The sequence below is a fragment of the Cyprinus carpio genome, chromosome B8 (genome assembly GCF_018340385.1).
Source record: "Cyprinus carpio isolate SPL01 chromosome B8, ASM1834038v1, whole genome shotgun sequence".
Classification (NCBI taxonomy): Eukaryota; Metazoa; Chordata; class Actinopteri; order Cypriniformes; family Cyprinidae; genus Cyprinus; species Cyprinus carpio.
In genome coordinates, this window is record NC_056604.1 from 6280161 (window position 1) to 6302745 (window position 22585).

At 35.3% G+C, this 22585-nt stretch overlaps 1 protein-coding gene across 2 annotated transcripts in view; it reads left to right on the forward strand.

Moving 5' to 3' along the window:
* Window positions 1–5612: 5612 nt before the first annotated feature.
* Window positions 5613–22585, forward strand: part of LOC122138223 (TBC1 domain family member 22B-like) — a 45585-nt gene continuing 28612 nt past the window's right edge. Inside the window, exons 1-6 of one of the 2 annotated variants that reach the window (XM_042729364.1) lie at window positions 5613–5909; window positions 12059–12115; window positions 12384–12739; window positions 16232–16399; window positions 19411–19481; window positions 22167–22295. In XM_042729364.1, the coding sequence (XP_042585298.1) occupies window positions 5854–5909; window positions 12059–12115; window positions 12384–12739; window positions 16232–16399; window positions 19411–19481; window positions 22167–22295 (837 nt within the window). In that variant the 5' untranslated portion in view covers window positions 5613–5853. The remainder of the gene's footprint in view (window positions 5910–12058; window positions 12116–12383; window positions 12740–16231; window positions 16400–19410; window positions 19482–22166; window positions 22296–22585) is intronic. The other variant, XM_042729365.1, reaches the window with a different exon arrangement.

A 22585-nucleotide genomic window follows, 5' to 3' on the forward strand; every position in this document is an offset into this window, starting at 1 on the left:
AGATGCTATTTACACTCAGTGCAAATAACAATAGATGCTATTTACACTAAGTGTAAACTCTGTGTAAATAGCACTAACTGTACTAAGTGCTGTTTACACTAAGTATAGCAATTAGATGCTATTTACGCTAAGTGAAAATAGCATATTTTCTTAGCGATAGATGCTATTTACACTAAGTGCAAATAGTGATGGATGCTATTTATACTAAGTGCAAATAACGATGGATTCTATTTACATTAAGTGAAAATCGCAGTATTTTTGACAATATGCTATTTACACTAAGTGCAGATAGCGATATATTCTATTTACACTGTTAAAATAGCAGGATTTTCTGCTATTTATACTACTTATTGCAAATAGTGGCAATTATCTGCACCACAGTACATTATAAAACAGTATGCAGTAATAACGTATTGAGTGTAAATTATAATTATAATTTTAATTCAAATTATTAAAGGTGACATATCATGAAAATCTGACTTTTTCAGGTTTTAAGTGCTATAATCAGGTCCCTGGTGCATCTACCAACCAAGGAAACATGAAATTGGTTAACTCAGTAACTTTATTTTGGTAAGCCTTTTTCTGCAAACATCTGAAAAAACAGGTGCTCCCTTGGTGACGTGGCAAAGGGATCTCATTATAATATTACCGCTCTTTAATCTTTAAGCTTCCACCCGGTGTCATCATTTTGATTTTGCCAGCGACAACGGTGTACCAGAAGTTTAAACTAATATGGTTTAAAACACATGATTTCAGCATGATAAACATGATAATCAGAACCAAAACAGATGTTTTTAGAAGGTCCGAGCTGTAATGATGCAGCTCTATTCTGGAAAAGGGCACAGGCAGAAGCAGCTCATTTACATTTAAAGAGACAGGCACGAAAAACAGCGTGTTTCTGCTTCCACTCAAAATAGGCATTTTCAAAATGATATAATAAATGATCTGTGGGGTATTTTGAGCTGAATCTTTACAGACACTTTCTGGGGGCACCAGAGACTTAAATTACATAATATAAAAAGGGGCATAATGTGCCTTATTGGGACAATAAATCCCTCCCTACACCTACCCTTACCCTAACCGATACTTTATTTTCAACTTTTTGATTATTTCCTTCATTTTTATTGAAAATAAATGCCTTTCCGATTCAACATGAGATTTGAAAAGGTAGAAAAAAAGTTTGGTAAAAGGAGGATTCGAACCCGGGGTCGATCACATTAAAAAGTACTCAATTTACCATCTACGCCACTGAAACTGACAGTACTCTGCAATCTTTTATGTTCTTGACCATCCCTATCACACATAAATAAAGCCCTCCCTACACCTACCCTTACCCTACCCGATATTTTGTTTTTAACTTTTTGATAATTTCATTCATTTTTATTGAAAATAAATGCCTTTCCGATTCAATATGAGATTTAAAAAGGGAATAAAAAAGTTCGGTAAAACGAGGATTCGAACCCGGGGTCGATTGCGTTAAAAAGACTACAGTACTAGATTTACCATCTAAGGCACCACAACTGACAGTAGTCTGCAATTTTTTATGTTCTTGACCATCCTTATCACACATTTGTGGGTGGAGCTAGTTTAAATAGACCTTTTTTTTTTTTTTATCAGACTACATGGCTACTTTTTGATGTCCATCAATGGAGGAAGGTGCTTTTTGCCATTCTAACATGTTTTTCTCTCATGAGAAAAAAATCTGAAAGTAGGACACTTCAAAGTCTCCATTTGTTCTGCTTTTAATCTTTGCTGCCTATAGTAGAAACGACTAATACTGTATATTAAAATTATCTCATTTGTGTTTCTCCTTAGACCCCAGATTGTTTTTTTTTTTTTTTTTTTTTTTTTTTTTTTTGCTTCATTCACTCATATGATTGTTTTAAAAATAGCACATCTCAGAAGAGGAGGTGGAGGATGCTTTGGTTTTTCCTCAGTTCCTCTGCTCTTCCAGTTAGTGCTCTGCAATTGTGACCTAGGCTTCCTCACTTCTCTTATCCTCTTTCTGTACTTCCACTCTGACCTACCGCCGACGGTGCCAGTCTCAACCAGGCCTCTTGTATAACATACTGCCTGTGAGCGGCGTTCAGTCTTAAGCTGACACACACACACACACACACACACACACACACACACACACACTTTGAGTCGGATGGAGTCAATGACTAACTTTCTCCTCAGTCTGTGGGTGGCACAGACGGAGACTATGTCCTTGGCATGGAGCTATTGTGTTCACACTCCTTCTGGAAGGCGATATCAAAGTGTCAGGCAGGCCTTTGGACAGAACAAGATGTACTCATTGAGGAGAAAAGAATCTGCTTTAGTTCAGATTATTTCATTAAACTGATGAAATGAGTACAGTGAAGGTTTTATATTGATTCCAGACGTGTTATAATTGGATTTTATATATGTATGTACCTCAGTTCTGAATGAATTACAAGAACTGGATGAAAGAACACACTGAAATGCAATAACATTAGTTTGTATGTATAATGTAGAATGTAAATGCCCAGGGAAGAAATATCATAAATTAAATCTCTTTAAGAGTTGTTACATTAACATTTATGCATCTGGCAGATGCCTTTATCCAGATGCACAGTTTTAATAGGGATATTGCTGGATTTTAGTATTTTTGAAAGTTAGTATAGTAGAGTATTGTTGAGGAGAGTTAACAAGTAGAGTATTGTTGAGGAGAACCCCCCCCCTCCCCCACCCCCGATTGTAAAGCGCTTTGGGTGTACAAAAATATACAACAAAGCGCTATATAAACAATGCATCATTCTTTCATTCATTCATTCATTCACAATCTCACATGCTGCTATTGTTAAATAATATGTAAAATTATTCAAACATAACTATTAGATGAATAATGCAAATTTAAAAAACTTAAATGAAAATTTTAAATATTCTTATAATTCTTCAAATTATTTTCAGTAACTGAAATGAAGCTGAAATAAAATGAAAATACAAATGTTACATAAAAAAAACAAACACAAAAAAAAAACAAACAAATGGAAATGAGAACTGCCTTGGCAACTAACTAAAATAAATAAGCTGAAGTTGAAATACTTAAAAATTTAACTAAAATATAATAAAAAATGAATTAAAGCTATATATATATATATATATATATATATATATATATATATTATATATATATAATGTATATAAGATAAAACTAATGAAACTATTAAAAATGTCAAAAGCACTGAAAATATAAAAAGAACAAATTCAAAATAATATTAAATAGGCTACTGTAAAAGTATGTATAAATAATACTAAAATAACACTGTCACACTCAGATATGCCAAGATACCCAAAGTTTACACACACACACACACACACACACACACTCGCACTCGCACTCGCACTCGCACTCGCACTCACACTTACACACACACACACACTAAAAAAAGAACTCTCATTTCTCAAAAATTGACTTTTGCAAGTTACATTAACTACGCCAATACTGAAACTGAGGAAAATGGTTAGTTTTTTATTTGTCATCAATTTCACTTATCTTTTCTCTAAATCGGAGTCAATTCCATCTATCATGGGACAGATTATACATGTACATGATTTTGACTAAACGTGAACATGTATAAATATGTTTTACCTTTGTAGGGCAGTGTGCTGTCCACAATCATTTTATAGCTCAATAATTTCACTATATGTCAACAATTGTCTAATTTGCATATTTTATTTCTTTAATTATATTTCAATGAAGTCCATGAAAGAGCAAACTCTGAGTAACAGCATTCTCCTCTGGGTGGACTTTGGAGTGCTTATGTGGTGTTTTTCCTTATAATTTCCCTTCGGAGAAGAGTGACATACATGCTGCAGAAGCAGGATATCGTCTTTCTAGACTTCCTGTCTCAGTCTGCTGACCAACGAGACAGAACGGCCTGGTGCATGCACTCGATAACCCTACTCTGGGAGTGTGTGGCCCTGAAGAACCAACAACACACACACGCTTTTGCATTCACTCGACAAAAAACCCCAAACACAGGGCAATTAGGAGGAAAATAAAGCAGCATTCCACAGATGCCATGGCTTCCTGAGGGACGCGGGCAACGTGACCTTTCATCTGTTTGTTTCATGTGTGGCGTGCGTGAATGAACTCAGAGGAAGCGCTTTAATGAGGGGGCAGGAGGATCCCAAACACAAACACAAGAGAGGAGGGAACTCATTCACACCATTTAGCGCTCATTTCCACATCCATTACAGACACAAACATAATACTTCCATATCAGCTTTTTGTAAATGAACCCTGATAAACCCGGTGTGTTGAGAGTAGTGTTACTGTCTGAATGTTGAGGAAGTTCTACTCTTTTAAGGGCCCTTGTAGAATAACAATAGCAAAAGCTATTTGAGGCCACAGGTTTTAGGAATCACGAGCAGTGCTTTATTTTCCATCTATAGTTCACAGGAAGTATCATGTCTAACTTTCCACTATTGATGTTTGTATAATTGCTTTGCTTTAGGCATATTTACTTTCCATCTGCAGCTGTTGTTATTTTTTTTTTACTTTTTATTTTAACAATCATTCTAATATAAAAACACTTAAGACTGCATTCAGTTCACAATCCATTTTAATATTACTTTTAATATTTACTATACTTACTATTTCATTTACTACAATATACTTTACAATACATACAATATATAAAAAAGCGTTATTAAAGTATGAAGCTGCAATCTAATTTTTTATTTTTTTTTTTTTATTTGTAAGATTATTTTTTTATTTAAAAATAAGTTTGGTGTGGACAGGTAAGTGCGTGTTTATTGTGATTTAACTAAAATATTAGTTTTTCAAAAAATGTAAAGGTTAATGTTAAAAGTTATTTTTTTAACATATGCTATGAAACAATCAGTCTTTGCAAAACATACGTTTGCAAAAATCTAATTAAGAATTCAGCTGATAATAAAAAGTAAAATATGAATATTGCAGCAAATACAGTACATGGTTCAGAACAGCAGAGGAAACTCTTACTTTCAATTTCATTCAGAGCTGAGGAGCGTTATAAATGTATGGGTAACTACTTCCATCTAGTGTTCAAATTGAGGAACTGCGAATTGACTCTTTCATCAATGCATTATAATGCATAATGGTTAAAAAGATAATTAATCACGGGGGATAAATAATACATAATGACATAATTTGTGAAGCATTTATTCATCATTGCGTTATTTATTGTACTGATTTTAATTTATACTGATTTAAAACAAACAAACAAACAATTTTTCCGAATATGATGATTTATTACAGTATATCTGTATTGCAGCAATCTAATGAGACTATTATGAGAATAATCATTTGCAATAACGAGAAATACAAACAAACCTCAATGGAGGGGAGATGTTAAGTTTTGGAAATTTAGTAGCAGGATTTTGTGGAACTTTTTGAATGCACCGATTGTGCAGCAATATTTTTTTTCTGTATCTTCTGTATTGCACCTTTATGTTCCACAGGTTACTGTATTGTTCTGTACATTATAGTAAACATGGTTTCAAAGAATGTAGGTGTTGTAGAGATCAAAGTAAAGCTAAAATACGAGTCTCCGTCCAATAAAACTCAAACCCCATTGGTCCGCTCCCATGCACCTGTTCGTCATTTCAACCAATCACAGCGCGACCTCATGCACCTCCAAGATGGCGACGTCCATCCAGAACCGCTGTAGGCACATTCTGTGGTGGCAAAATACCCGCTGTAACTAATCAAAACAAAGTAAGACATATGCGGCAATACAGTTAATAACATCGTTTTCGCCGTTGGATATCTGCACATGTCGGTTGACGGCGTGGGGTTCGCTTTCATGGCTGTTTGTGAATGAAATTGGGCGTCCTCTCGCCATGGCCACCGACAACAGGATTCATTTCTGGAGGAGAAACCCAAAGGTTCCCGGAAGGTGAGTTTAATAATTTATTTCTTCTAAGTACTTTAAGTGTGTTCTTTTGTAGTCATTTTATATTAATGTATCGACTCTGACCAGCTGCTTTGTTTACTAGACACCGAGGCTGTGTGCCAAAACATAGTGAGCTGTCTATTTTGACAGCATAGCTATTCTGAACGTGTGTTACGTTTTTGCTTATCAAGATCAAAATTAGGATTATTTGTGTATATTATGAAACCGCCGGTGTGGTCTCCACTTGTGGCCGTATTTTAGCGAATTTAGTGTTGGTTTATATCAATCCTTACTGAAGTTCTACATGGTAAGCATAGTTATCACCGAAATACCTAATTTTTATTACTATAAAACTGTGGTAACTTGGCTTTTAGCTGCCATTTTAATCTACAACGTAAAGTTTCTTACACTGTATGATTTCATAATAATTTGTTATGATGTTACAGTAACTGGACTAACTATACAATGCTATCTATGTACTAATAAGTACTTGCCATGGCAGTTTTCTTGTATAGGAAGCACAACTACCTGCATATGCATTACTCTGGTTGTTTTCTAAACAGTAGCTATTTAATTAAATGGTAACTGAACCTCTTAAAGCAGACATGTAGGTTGTCCAATTTGTCCTTGCTGGGCCTTGTGTTTAGTCTGGGGAGAGAGTTTGCTGAGTGTGCTTCATTGCGAGTTGTTAGGATTTTCATTGTCACAGACAGAATCAGTTCATCTGAGTGCGAACGCAAGCTTGTGATGACTGGACAGTTTCCTGTAGATACGATTTTATATCAGGCCTTGCATAATCCTGCAAAAGAGGAACTCTCATGCAGTCAGTGTGGAAGGTGCGCTGCTACTGTGGGTGTACAGCAGGCACTGAAATTCACTTTTTTCTTTAAGAGGTAATATTCGCACATGATGATTGATTTTCAGGACTATTTTTACTTTTTATGGGAGTGTATTGAATTGTTTTATATGTTTTTGTCCATTCAGACTTTAAAACATATAAACATATATTCATTTCTTTTAAGAGAGAGTTGTTAAAGATTGTTGTAGTTCCAGATTGTTTGCTGTTAACTCAATATTATATCTGTATTATCTAGAATTGATTGCCAATAGGTTTTATGTTGTTAACTTGCCATTGGCTTTATTCTTAAAGCTTGTTTTTTTGTTTGTTTGTTTTTTTACTCCTAGATATTCTTCAGTCTCTTTTATTTTGTTTAATGCAAGTTTTATACACATACTCTGTGCTATGCTTAAAATGTATGCTTTTTTTCTTTCTTTTTTTACACTGACATTTGCTACCATTCAAAAGCGTGGTGTCAGTTAGATCTTTTGTTTCTGAAAAAATAAGATGTATTTATTTGAGCAAAAATACATTTAAGAAACATTATTATTACAGTTTAAAGGAATAGTTCACCCAAAAATGAAAATTGCCATCATTTACTCACCCTCATGTTGTTCCTAACGTGAATACATTTCTTTCTTATGTTGAACACAAAACAAGATATTTTGAAGAACCAAACAGTTGTTAGTTCCCATTGACTTCCATAGTAGGGAAATAAATACTATGGAAGTCAATGGGGGCCATCAACTTTCTGAGTACCCAGCATTCTTCAAAATATCTTCTTTTATGTTTAACACAAAATAGAAACCCATAGGGCTACAGGTTTGGAACAACATGAGGATGAGTAAATGATGACAGAATTTTAATTTTTGAGTGAACTAGCCTATCCCTTTAAAAGAACTCTTTTCTATTTTAGCATAATTTAAAACTATATTTTTAAAATACAGCAGCCATTTCAGGATTCATGATTTGGTGCTCAATATAATAGAATCGTTTATACTGTAAATTATTGATAATGTTATATATTATTTTAAAGGGATACTCCACCCCAAAATGAAAATTTTGTCATTAATCACTTATCTCCATGTCATTCCAAACACTTTGTTCATCTTCGGAACACAATTTAACATATTTTGGATGAAAACCGGGAGGCTTGTGACTGTCTCATAGACTGACAAGTAAAATACACTGTCAAAGTCCAGAAAAGTATGAAAAGCATCTTCAGAATAGTCCAATTGTCATCAGTAGTTCAACTGTAACATTATGAAGCGACAAGAACAAATAATCTAACTAGAAGATCTTGGTCAGATAAAGATTAATTAAGGAAAGTTTCTGTCAAACAAATGAACTGGATAGTAATGCCAGCTGTAAAAAAGCCACTGCTGAGCAGCAGACAGGTGTTTGAAGCTACTGGAGTCTCAAGATCCTCTCCATGCAGACTGGCAGTTGTGTGTAAAGATACGTTTCAGTCACTGCTAACCAAACCTCACAAAGAGAAACCTGCACAGTGACTGTAGAAACACATGAAGACTTGCTTTTAAATAGTTTTATTCACTTACGAATGCGGCAGTACAATGAGCATACAATAGCATTTAAACATTGTTATATGCTTGAACTGTTTTATATCTATAGATTTTATTTTAGGCAAGTCGTGATGATTTGAGAAGGCTAAATTAATCAAACATAGGCTCACTGTCTAACGTTGGCCACTTGGTTGTTACTTTAAAAAAAAACTAAAACTTATATTTAACAAACAATAAATGCTCCAAACGTTTTTCTAAATTAACTTAATAAAAAAACAAAATGAAATATAATCACTTTGCTGTTACGTACAAAACTGAACTATTTTAATATCTGAGACAGTAGTATAACCTGTTTAGGGACTGTTTAGCTGTTCAAATCAGACACTAGAGCATCCCTTCATTCAGACAGTGGAAGATCTGATAAGAATCAGTGTAGAGGGGCCAATTCTGGAAGATTTTGCTGCTAGAGAGAGTGTGGCCAGCTGGTTTAGCCAAGGCCAAAGATCAAGAAGGCCAAACTACAGGAGTTGGCCATCCGAGGGGCATGTGACTGCAATGGAGGATAGTCCATAAGACATTGAGCCATGAGATGTTCAGTTTGAATTATATATGTGTGTATATATATATATATATATATATAATGTGTGTATATGTACATAATATGTGTATATATATGTATGTAGTTATTTATTTTACAAATTTCTGAACTTTAATGGCTTATTAATTGACAAAGTTTCCTTTTTTCAGTTCTTTGTCTCTTAAAATTGATATATTTGATACGTTTGATACATTTTACTACAGTTTTCATGGTCTCATATCTTCAGAAATGTTCTGTATTATGAGCAGTACACAATGAAGATGATGTTAGAAACAGATGGGGTTCTACTCTGTGATGGGACCGAAGCAGCCATTATTGTTTGGGTGTGGTTGTGATTCCAGACTGTTTGAGTTGCTTGTTCAGGTGAATCGGCAGCAGTTGGAGGACGCGCAGTGGGTGTGACCCCGCTGTAACATGAGTGGACGAGAGGTGTGGCCACCTTCCCTCCATTTATCTCAGTTAACAGAAGGGACAGAGCATGCAAAAGAGATACTAGATGCTTCCAGACGACTTTGGTGTCATCCTAGTAAAATGATATGTCCTACAGTTGTAGAGAGGCACACAAAAAGTTGTTCATTCACAGAGTATGTCTTGTTAGTTGATAAGTGAATTATTCACTTGTTTAATTCATTATAATAGCATGTTAATGAAATTCTCAATGGAAATGATTAATTACATTGACAGTTTTCCCACTCTGTTAGCTTTTGTTTGTAGATTATAGTGTGGAAAAGTCTTCTCTGTGTGTGTGTGTGTGTGTGTGTGTGTGTGTGTGTGTGTGTGTGTGTGTGTGTGTGTGTTTAGCAGAAGGAACAGCACACATTTAAGATAAGGCTGCCCTCTAGCAAACTGCTCGCATACTCAAACACACTCCTCGCTCACAGCCCAATATTTAATGCAAATGCGAGCAGCTTGCTTACATATCTGGAAGTAATTTACCTTTCATTTTCTACTCGCATGAAAATTGATGAGCCATATTTCAGCTGCATTGTGCTTTTGCCAACTATTCTGTGGTCCCATTTGCACATAATGCCTTTAGTATTGTGTTGACTTCACCAGAAAAGGGCCTTGTAACAACCATATTACAACCATACCATAATAGCCATGTTAATTTTCCTGTCAACAATATAACCACACCTATGGCCCTGTGTTGCCCGTAAAAATTCTGCTTGGCATTGCAGTGTTTGGACTTCTCTCATCATTATGCAGGATATTGCATAGTAACTCACAATAGTCTGTGATATTGTAGAGATTTATATTTATATGTTGTAGTAATGTGGAGGACCCAGCAGTGTGCTTGGCTTTTAGTTTGAGATGTATTTTCTTTTGCTGTCACCAAGCACTAGCAGGTCTATCCTCCTGTTCTGGAATTGTTTTAAACTACCACTACATTTCCAGATATTTGTTTTTTGCTGTGTGTTTCGGTATATATATAAAAATATTCAGAGTGTATTTGCAGTATACAGTTAAGCAGCACTATGGATGTGACAATGATTTTAATGCAACTTTTATTTGATTGTTACTTTTTTCTAGAGGCTATGTGTAGAATAGCATAATACTATTCCTATGGTTTCTGTAGTATGTATTATTTTCTGTTCATAGTATGCAACTTTTATGTATGCATTGCATACCTAGATGACCGATTATTTGCCAAATGTCCAAAATACAACCTAGCACTATGTATCTCATAATACATTGTATTTAACTTTTTAATCAACTGCTGTGATTTGTGATCTGTTGTCTACACCACTCAGGTTTAAACTTAACCCTAACTACTGTTCAAATGTTTTAGATCAGCAAGATTTATTTTTTAATGTTAATAACGAAGTCTCTAAGCCTAATGCTTACCAAAGCTGTGTATCAAAAATACAGTTAAAAAGAAGTGAAATTGTGTATTATTATTATTATTATTATTACAATTAAAATCGGCTTAATATTTGAAAATATTTTTAAATTTGTCATTTGTTTATTTATGAACTATTTCAATCCTTAATATATAATGTTATTTCTTTCCTAAAGGAAAAACAAAACAACAAATTTTTGGTAGTGTATGTAATGTTCTATCTGAAACATGGTTTATATTATGTGGAATGCAGTAAGCTAGTATTCTGTCATGAACACAGCTGTGTCATTGACTTAGTTTCACTATCCCTCCTTGTCTTGTGACTCAGTGACTCAGAAGTACAGTATGAGGGCAAAGAAATGTTTTGATAGCATCTCTGATTTAAAGCTTTGTTATACTTTTATGGTGCCTTTTATCTCATTTTAAAGGTTGCTGTTCCCAGTCAGCCTTTCATTACATGGAAAAGTGGCCAGGATATTTCTTAGAAGTTTACTTTTTTTATACCATAGAAGATGGAAAGTCACATTGTAAATATGTAAATATTGAGATTATATCAGTTACTATCATATGATCATGAGGCTGACAATTTTAGGATCATCCAGTCCTAGGGGTGGTAGAAATGTGTCAACTGCTAGAGATTTTTGCCTATCGTGGTTAACGTACATGCTCACATGACGTTGCTGTGCTACCCGGTCACTAAAACTTAACGTTTGCACATGTTTTTAAGCATTGCGGTTTAAAAACAAGAGCTTTTAAGCCGTTTAAATGCAATCAGCAGTAAACGAATTCATTTCGCTGTATGAGCGCGTTGTCTGAGAGATGTGGGCACACATGAAGACGTGCTCATAATGTGCAGGAGTACTGAACGGAGTTAGGCCGATTTATTTAGTACTAAGGCCGATTCATAGGCCTCGAACAGTTAAATACAATAAGAAAATCTCTCACTGCTATTAACTAAATCACTTTTGTAACTTAAAAATGAAGAAATATATATTAGATTTACTCAGTGAAGAATATAAAGTGTTTTGATACTTTTCATTACTTTACACGATGTAGCATTTCTTATTTATTTGTTCTACTGTAGTGTTTTTTTTTTGTCCTATTGCTTGTAATTAGTTTCTTATTCTTATTAAATTGCTGACTGTTTACTTGTCTTCAGTGAGCTTTATTTATTTATTTTATTTAATCATAAAGACCTTTTTTATAGCAAAAATAACAATATTGTGATATAGATCGTTATTGTGTGTTTTGTTTAATATTGTAGTTATATTGTATTTTGAAATATAGTGTTACTGTTAAATAGTACTGTTTCTGATTCTCTTTAAAGCACACATCAGCTCTTCTTTCTCTTAGTTTACAGCCAGTATATGGAGCACAGCACCCTCCTCTGGACCCACGCAGACACCGTCTGTAAGTGCTGCTGCTGCTAGTCGACTGTCTGCATGCACATCAGCAATTTGTTTTTTCAGTTATTTGTGCCTTTACTTTTTTCATTCATGTTTTCTGCCTTTTAGTTGTGGTCTGAATCCAAGTGTGAGATTTGCATAAACCTTTTGCAACTTTAGATTTTTTTTTAAATTGGTCTTGCATTATCCTTTCTAACTGTAACCAGTTCATATGTTATAGAGCGTGTGCAATATTGCCATGTTCTAAAACCTCTTTATTTTTTTCCCTACAGATTAAAAGATGCTCCAAAGGTTAGCAGTGTGAACACCAAATCCAAAAAACCTTCCACTTTCCACGAATTTGCTCGGAGCACCAATGATGCATGGGACATTGATGATGAAGAGGATGACAGTGTGTTTAGTCTTAAACAGCTCTCATCTTCACCTGTCCAATCACAATACATGCCTCAAACACCCCGCCTCAAAATCATCAAAACCCCAGAAGACACAGAGCCACTGCCCCCTTCACTGGACAGGCAGGAACCAATCAGCACAAACCCCAGTCAAGAACGACTGGATATAGAAAGAGGTCCAGCCAATGGCAGGGTGGTAAAGTCCAGTAGTGACGCCCAGCTGAATGTTAATGCAGGTATGCTGGTAGCTGTTGTTTTTAAGCTTGTAAGAAGATATAATCATCAGTCAGATATGGGTTTTTTTTCGACCTACCTTTAATCTAAAAAGTCCCATCATTACATAATTACTGTTAGTTATATGGCTGGTGTAGTTGTATAAATATTTTTTTGACTGTCCAATCACAGACTGCATGTAAGTAGGGCTGTGCAATTAATCACATTCGATTGTTTTTTTGACTGTCCAATCACAGACTGCATGTAAGCGTTTAAGATATTTTAGATTTAGTCATGCGCAGCTTTCTGTCCCTCCATTGAGAATGTATGTAAAATACTGTCACACGTCCAGAAAGGTAATAAAAACATCCATCACCTGCTTTCCATGTGACATCAGAGGGTCCGTTAGAATTTTTTAAAGCATCGAAAATACATTTTGGTCCAAAAAATTCAAAAACACGAGCCTTGTCTTCTCTCCCGGGTCTGTTATGAGCGCGTTCACAACACTGCAGGTTTAGTGATATCGGTTCCGGCGCGAACGAATCACTCGATGTAACCGGATCTTCTTGAACCAGTTCACCAAATCGAACTGAAGTCGTTTGAAACGGTTCGCGTCAACAATTCGCATTAATCCACAAATGACTTAAGCTGTTAATTTTTAACATGGCTGACACTCCCTCTGAGTTCAAATAAACCCAATATCCCGGAGTATTCATTGACTCAAACAGTACACTGACTGAACTGCTGTGAAGAGAGAACTGAAGATGAACACCGAGCCGAGCCAGATAACGAACGATTGACTCGTTCTCGTGTCAAGAACCGTTTCTGTCGGACGCTTCCGGTTCGAGAAGCGAGGAGTGATGAGTACTGCGCATGCGTGAAGCAGACTGACACAAGCGCGTCTGACTGAATTTTAGGTATTGATTCTGAACTGATTCTGTGCTAATGTTATGAGCGCTTTCGAAGACTTGAATCAAGGGCAATCATCGCCAATGAAGTCATTACGTCGAGAGCAAAAGAACTGGTGAACCGTTTTCGGCAACCGGTTTATTGAATCAAACTGTCCCGAAAGAACGGTTCGCGGAAAAGAACAGAAACTTCCATCACTAACCGTGTGATCCGAAAACTGTCGTTGCAACCCGGTTCTTGACACGAGAACGAGTCAATGTTTCGTTCGTTATCTGGCTCGCTCGGTGTTCATCTTCAGTTCTACTCTTCACAGTCATCAACTGTTTGAGTAAATGAATTACTCCGGGATATTGGTTTATTTGAACTCAGAGGGAGTGTTAGCCATGTTAAAAAAAAGTAACAGCTTAAGTCATTTGTGGATTAATGCTTATTGTTGACGCAAACCGTTTCAAACGATTCAGTTCGATTTGGTGAACTGGTTCAAGAAGATCCGGTTACATCGGGTGATTCGTTCGCGAACCGGATATCACTAAACTGCAGTGTTGTGAACGCGCTCACACACCACCGGGAGAGAAGTCAATGCTGAATAAAGTTGTAGTTTTTTGATATTTTTTGACACCAATGTATTTTCGATGCTTCAAAAAATTCTAACGGACTACCCGGAGGTCACATGGACTACTTTGAAGATGTTTTTATTACTCCTTTCTTTATACCGTACATACATTTCTCAATGGAGGGACAGAAAGCTCTCGGACTAAAAATATCTTATACTGGTCCGAAGAAAAATCAAAAACGGGTTTGGAACGACATGAGGGAGTCATTAATGACATAATTTTCTTTTTTGGTTATTAATGTCATTTTTATTCATTTTTGGGTGTTATAAATTTTGATAATGTAAAAATATTTTATTTGTAGAGATAATCTCACAATACTTCAGTTTTTTTCAGTATTTTTGTTTAAAAAATAAAAAAAACAGCCATGATGAGCACAAGATACTCCATTAAAATAGATAAAAAATCTTACTGATCCCAAACTTTTGAACGGCAGTGTATTTAATTTATTAATAAAAAAAGTAAAATTCACTGAAATTAATTGACATGACAAAATATTTAAGGACATTTTGTTAAAACAATCTAATGTAAAAAAAAAAAAAAAAACTGTAAAAAAGAAAAAGAGGGGGGGGGGGGGTGTATAATCAGTCCCTCCAGGATTTTGTGATTTTTGCGATCGCTGAATTTATCGCAAAATCCCTCCAGGATTTTGTGATTTTCGAAAAACTCACACATTTTCGTAATTGCCGAAAATTTTCAGCAGAATTTGGGCTAAGACGCGTCCTGTGACATCATCGCAATGCGCATTCACTCAAAGAAAGGTTGTTTCTCAGTTCCAAAAATGGAATGAACAGCCTTGCGTTCTCATCATGACCGATTTACAAGAGCTACATTGGATAAACGAACCGAAAGCGGAACGAATCAACGCTCGAGCCGGAGCCGCGGGCTGATCTCGATCACGCGACACTGATATACACTGCGCTGGGAGATGCAGTGTGAAGAAAGCAGTCGAATTCACCAGAGAATCAACATCTCTGTGAAATCTTGTGAGAAGCATTCAAATTCGGCGCAGTATTCTGTCAAAGCTACAGATATCAGAACAAACGCCACTGATGTGGAGACCAGGAAAAACATTGTTCAATAAACACAAATCTCCACCACCATTCACCATGGATTTAACATAGTAAAACTACAGGAACAACTTGTGGCAGAAATGGTCTAATGTTTTCAGGTGTTTTTAAATGCTTCACACAACTTTTCCCAGCACTTCAATGCTTTAAGTATTACCGAATTTGAAAGTTATGTTTAATCTGACGATTCCTTATAGGCCATTTCCACTCCCTAATATAAATAAATAAATTATATTTAGACATTATGAATGACAGTAATAAAAGTACATTTAATCAGATGTAAAATTTATTACATCTGTAAGCGTCTGGTAAAGATCTGGGAAACATCTGCTGTGTACTCTGATAAGCGTCTTGGAAGTTTTACATGCATTCTAATAAATGTCTATTTGACATCTGACAGGAAACATTCTGAAGACGTACTGCAGATGAACAAGCACTCTTAAAAATGCATCTTGCATATGTAAATGTAGATATTAAATAGATGTCTCCGAGATGTACATGTGCGATTAGGGAGAGTGCTTTACTGTCAGGTGCTGGTGCCACCTTCTGTAGAACTGTAGTGCTAGTACAGTGGTCCTCGAAGTCAAAAAAGTCATAACAGTGTTAGAAGAATGTTGTCTGTGGTATATTTTCACTGCAAAACAATAAGAAATGCAGTGGCGTATATATGAAAATTTTGAGAAAAGCCGCAGCAAAATCAGTCATTTTAGGCCGCAAAAATCAGAAAAAAGTTCTGCGAAATCCTGGAGGTGCTGTATAATATATATCCATGTTAAATAATATATTTTTTACATTTATTTAATAGTACCTAAATTAAAAAATATTTTAACATATCATATTTATGTTATTCATAATTTTTAAAAAGATTTTTATGACACATTTTATTATTAATGCTTAATATTTGTATTTTTTTTGTCCTGTTTAGCTCGCAACACTCTGCAAAAACAGCAGTCACTTCCTGTGCGGCCCATCATTCCATTGGTTGCCCGCATTTCGGATCAAAATGCCTCAGGAGCTCCGCTCATGATGGTGAGAGAGAAGACTCGATTGGATAAATTCAAGCAGCTACTTGCCAGTCCCAACACAGACTTGGGTAAGCTTTAAAACGAACAATTAGTGATTTGTGCAAGCATTAAAAGAAAAAAAAGGGATAAGGTCTGTTTTCAGTGGGATTATAAAAGTGGCCACTTGTGGGTTATTTGTGTAAGATATTAAAGCCCATCCATCAGGGACCATCTCAAAACAGAAAGCCGCAAAACCCTCACATGTGTTCACACCTCATTCTCTCGCCTGCTTTTCTGCCTCTAGCTGAATCTCTTTGCCAGGTGAGACAGTGTGGGATGGCAGAATGGTTGAAAACCGTCCATGATGTTATCCTAGTCTTCCTGAGTTCACGCTGAGAGGCCCTTCTGTTCTCTCCACGTCCTCCAGCCAATCGTCTCTTCGAGTGCACCTGCGAGCTGGCGAAACAAAAACAAGTTCTGTGTCTGCCTGCACTCATTTGTGCCGCTGATGCTATAATGATGCTATCAAAGAGACTCACTCTTCTTTGCTTTATAACTAAGTTTCAGCCTCCGCAGGCTCTGAGCTTTCTGAGCGACAGGCTGAAATCACAAGGGAATGAGAACCATCAGTCATTGGAGGGGAAAATAATGCGTATGCACTTATGAAAAATGTACTTGTGATATAGTTGGAGGGGCTTCCCTGCACAGTATTCTGAGTTCATAATAGCTTCTGAGATCTTTCATCATTCTGCTGTCATATGACGGTTGGCAGGTGTCCAATGCCATCAGTATTTTAGGAGCGCTTGGATATCAGTTTTGTGTTTGTTCTAACTCAAAAACGACCCAGGAGCGATCTCACCAGATGTTTCTCAGCAAGTCTTTAAGTTTTCATAGACGTCGTGAAAAGCTGTTTTTACATTCACGGATCACAATGACCCAGAGGGCTTGGCGGGAGTTCACAAAAACAATCCTTAAAAAGTGGTTTAGACTTCAGCATCTAAACAGATCGATGATATCTGGTCGAATGGCATCCACCTGTAATGTAATGTTTACTTAATAACAATGACAAAATAAGTAATTGAGAGCAGTGGAGTTGAAAAGCTCCATTCTATTAAAAAATAAAAGGAACCGACAGAGAGATGGTTAAAATTAACTGTGATTCATCTGGTTGTTATGACAACAATTATCTTTGCTCTTTATTGTAAGATTCGAAAGTACATTACAATAGACTGTTATTTTTCTTTATTTTTTTTAGTGGTTATTGCAAAGGCAGGAATCATAATTGTGACCAGTCGCACTAGCATGTAGCTTGTCTTGATTTGTTTACTGATACTATGCATGTTAAGGAGACATCTGCTTTTGTAAGTAATTGGAGCCTTGGGGCTATTTTGGCTTGGTGCTGGTATGAAACCACCTAGCAACCACACAGAATACCCTAGCAACTGCGTAGCAAGTTTTACAAGGACACATTTTCTGAAGAAATTGAATTGTAACATGATTTTTTTTTTTTTAAACCATACTCTGGTGTGGAATTTAGGAGTTTTCTTTGTGACATTTTAATTGTCTGTTTTGATTTGCCCAAAGTATTTAAATTTAGTAGCTCCTAAATCTCTAAAGTTTTGTTAAGTTTATTTATTTTTATTCAGAGACATAATAAAAAAGAAAATAACCTGCCAAAATCATTTCCTTTATCAGTATTTGTGTCATGTTTTCCAGTCAAACATAGTTAAAACAAAATAATAAGTAAAGGGTACTTACAGCATTTTGTTAAATTATTATTATTATTTTTTCAGAGACATAATTAAAAACAAAATAAACTGCCAAAATCATTTTCTTAATCAGTATTTGTATTTTGTTTTCCAGTCAAACATAGTTTAAACGAAATAATAAGTAAAGGGTACTTACAGGATTTTGTTAAATTATTATTATTTATTTTTTTCAGAGACATAATAAAAAAGAAAATAAACTTCAAAAATCATTTTCTTAATCAGTATTTGTATTTTGTTTTCCAGTCAAACATAGTTAAAACGAAATAATAAGTAAAGGGTACTTACAAGATTTTGTTAAATTATTATTATTTTTTTTTTTTCAGAGACATAATAAAAAAGAAAATAAACCGCAAAAATCATTTTCTTAATTAGTATTTATTTCCAGTCTAACATACTTAAAGCAAAAGGATTCACTTGAGAAGCAAAACTGTGTAAGATGTAAACCCTTATTCATAATATATTATTAAACATATATATTATTCAACTCCTGCTTAAAAATATGTCTTGAATTAAGTTTCTTTTTCTTACCCATTGGCAAATATTTTCTCTTGTTTTAAGCATAAATCTATCGTAATTCGAGATTTATTATTCAAACAAGAAACAGCCAGTGTGCTAAGAAATGTACATTTATTTCAGGATATTTTCTCTAAAAAAAAACAAATTTTGATATCCTATTTTCTTGTAATGATGTTTAGATATTTTACTGGAAAACAAGACAAACACTGATTAAGAAAATCATTTTTATGGTGCATTCAGAGAAAAACAGAATTGTTCACGTGAGCCGTATGGGGAAACAGGACAGCAGGCCACGACACAGATGCTTTTTAAGCTGTTTGCCTAAATGTGCTCTCCAGACATCATGCTGACATCCCAAGCCATTGCTCCATCACCTGTGAATCGTCAACTTCCCAGCCATTACTTTAAAATCAATGTGCAGTTATAGCTTGCTGTCTTATTGGAGTTACCGTAATTCAAGGTGGCATGGTTGTGAAAACTCTGAGTGTGTTTGCTAATTAAAAATAATTGTTTATTGATTATGTTGATTGAACTATAAGTTAGTGTCACCAGTCCTGTGAAGGCAGACGGCTGTTGATTTAAAGCGTGATTTTCTATCACCGCTTATGAACAAATTCTTAATACATGTTTTAACTGCTGATATACTTTAATTCCAGCATTCTGCTCCTGCAGCTGTATTTTTACATTGTATTTTCACATCCAAACTGCAGTTTGATGTGTCATCAAAGCAGCTGTTCATCTCTGTAGCTATGAATCAACACAGCAGTTGTGCTGCTGAAGTATTTGTCATTTTGGATTTTGTTTTGTTCATACAGAGGAGTTACGGAAGCATAGTTGGTCGGGAATCCCTCGTGAAGTTCGGCCAGTCACCTGGAGACTCTTATCTGTAAGTATTTACCACTACTGTATATTTCATGTTCATGTTGGCATGCTATTCAAACAAACAGCAGTGAGATGACAAGAAAAGATGTGGAAGAAAAGGACTGAAATATGTTGTGAGATGTACTTGAGCTCGCTCATGTTGTTATCGTGGACACATGCCCTAACCTTGGTTTTAATGCCTTCTAATTTTTTATATATAATTATTACTGATATATCTTAATATATCTGTTTTCTTTAGGAAAATAAATTAATTGTGTTGGGTTTGTTAAACATGTTTTGAGCTACTTATTTATACATGCAGCCAAGTAGAAATTGAATTGAATGAATAATACAAAAATGCCGTAATAAACAATTTATCAAGGAAAAATCATCTTTTTTTCTTTTTTTTTTATTTACTGTAAACCAGCATAACAAACCTGCAAGCATTTTAGTTCTGCATAGGCTGCACAGAGAGTATAAAACTTCCACACCCCTTTCAGTTTAATGTGCGGTATTGATTTGTTTTGCAATATTGGTTTTGCTGAGCACTTAATGTCAGCAGAATTGTGACTGTCATCATCGGAGGGGTAGAGTGGGCTGCTGTGTTGTGGCTGTATGTGGGTGGATGTTCGGAGAATGCTTTACAAGCCTCATTTGCGTTTCTGGCGCATGCTTACACAGTCAATAACACACACCTCTGGGCTAAGCTGTACAAGCAAATCCCCACCCCGACCCAGCTCCTCCAAGCTTTTACTGCTTCATGCATTCTTTGCTAGGGGGATTAAGCGGAATAATTCCATATGTATAAAATTACCGAGGCAGACGCATGCTAAACGTATGCTTATGTGACAAAAAACAAAACCAAACATTTTGTCTCAGCTTTTCATATTCAAATTGTGATTGTAAAGAGCAACAGTTGTGTTTTGTTTTTGTTGGTTTACATCACGTTTGTTTTATGGCACCAAATGTAAACGTTTCCAACATCGATCCTTGATTTACAGCACACAGATCTCGCCAAGACCTTCTTGGAATAGCATTGGAAAGCAGTTTTAAGATCATTTTGATTTTCAGCATGGAGTTTAATAGCCGTTATTAAAGTTTTGATGGGTGAATCCAAACGAGCGGAGTTTGTGCACTTATTATTCGCCTGAAGCAACAGACGTGAGCTGCATCGAGTCGGATTCTGAATGTACGTTATCATTTATGTGTTCAAGTGCTCTGCAACTCTGTGTGTGCTCATTAAAACAAGAGTTGAGAAACAATGGGAGGGGAAGGCACTTTTAAAAACATCGTTTTCTGAAACATGATGGAGAGTCATGACAACGATCTAACTGACAGTTCCACGCCTCCACGTCTGCTCTACAAATAGCCTGCACTTGTTGTCTGCTCTTTAGGGAATCATCTGTAGCTAGTAAGTATGTACTAGCACAGTTGCATCCTATCTGCGTGTTAGTTTAGTAGTTACATGATTAGAAGTTTCTCCCAGAGTTGTGGATTTTTTTTTTCTCTTGACTTTTGAGATCAAAGGCTTGTGTTCTATATTTTCAAGTGTGTTTTTTAGTTAGGCAAGCATCACTATTATTATTGCTCATACCATTATTCATACTATACTATTATTGAAGCAATTACTCTATGCAGTCTGAATTACAAAGTTTTCTCGGTGTATATAACAGGTAAAGTTTTGCCGTAATGGACAATATTAAAGGCAAAAAAGCCATAGTCTTGATTGAAGTAGAAATCCAATGCTACAGTCAAAAAAATGGATTATATAATAACAATTTTTTAAAAACTAAAGATTTCAAGATACATTGTTACAAAAGTTCTTCTGAACTTTCTATTCATCAAAGAATCCTAAAATACATTATCATGGTTTCCACAAAAATATTTAGCAGCGAAACTGTATTCAAAATTGACAGTAATGAGAAAAGAGCAACAAATCAGCATATAAGAATGATTTCTGAAGAATTATGTGACACTGAAGACTGGATTAATGATGCTGAAAATTCAGCTTTGCATCACAGGAATAAATTACATTTTAAAATACATTAAACTAGAAAACAGTTCTTTTAAATTATGATATTTCACAATATTATTATATACGATTTATTTGTATTTTGATCAAATAAGTATAAGCAGTAAGCAACTACCCGGAACATCTTGGCAACTGCCTAGCGATGCTTTAAAAACCATCCGGACACCTCTGAACCACCCTAGCATCTAAATGATAATGCACTTTATGGACTTTATTTTTCATTTAGGCACTTTGGAAGGAAAGCATTTGCTAAGAACTTAAATGAAATGCAACTTGTCTGATTTGCTTCTCTTATAAGAAGCCTTTTGAAAAGTGCCATTTGTATGAGCAGCACAAAAAAGCCGGTTGCATAAAATCAGTTGGATCGTATTCTGAAAGGCATTCACTAAACATCTGACTTCAGCATGATAAAGAAGGTTGTCTCACTGAAATGATACAATATGTAGAAGAAAAAAAAAACAAGATCAAAGGCTTTTTTTTCTCTTTCATGGGACTACAGTATTGAACTGAATTTACATACTGCTGTTTTAAATATATTTTAGTTTGCATTATTTATAGGTTATATTTTGGTTACAGGGCTAAATACACTTGGAAGACATGAAGAAAGTGGGTGTACAACAGTTCTGTTCTGAACACTATTAAATTTGCATTTTCTTCTTTCCATGTGCTTTCTCTCAGGGCTATCTTCCAGCCAATAGAGAACGAAGGGATCTGGTTCTCCAGAGGAAGAGGGAAGAGTATTTTGGCTTCATCGAACAGTATTACCACTCCAGAACAGATGAGAATCACAGAGACACATACAGACAGGTAAATCTCAACCCAGCCTGCTTCTGAGTATGTTCTCAGAAAAAGGGGAAGAGTTGGTTAAAATTGACCACTTCCTTTCTGAACCTGATTCTACACAATTTCCAGGAGTAAGAGAGCATCTTTAACAGTCCACAAATATCCAAATGTTTCATTACAGTTCTTTGAAAAATGCTTGAATGTTCAAAGTGTTCAATGATTATGTTAGGTAAGGATGTTTTAGGAAATGTTTTGCTGAAACACAATAAACTGGAGTTTATTGTGTACGTTATTATATGTAGAGTTGATGTACC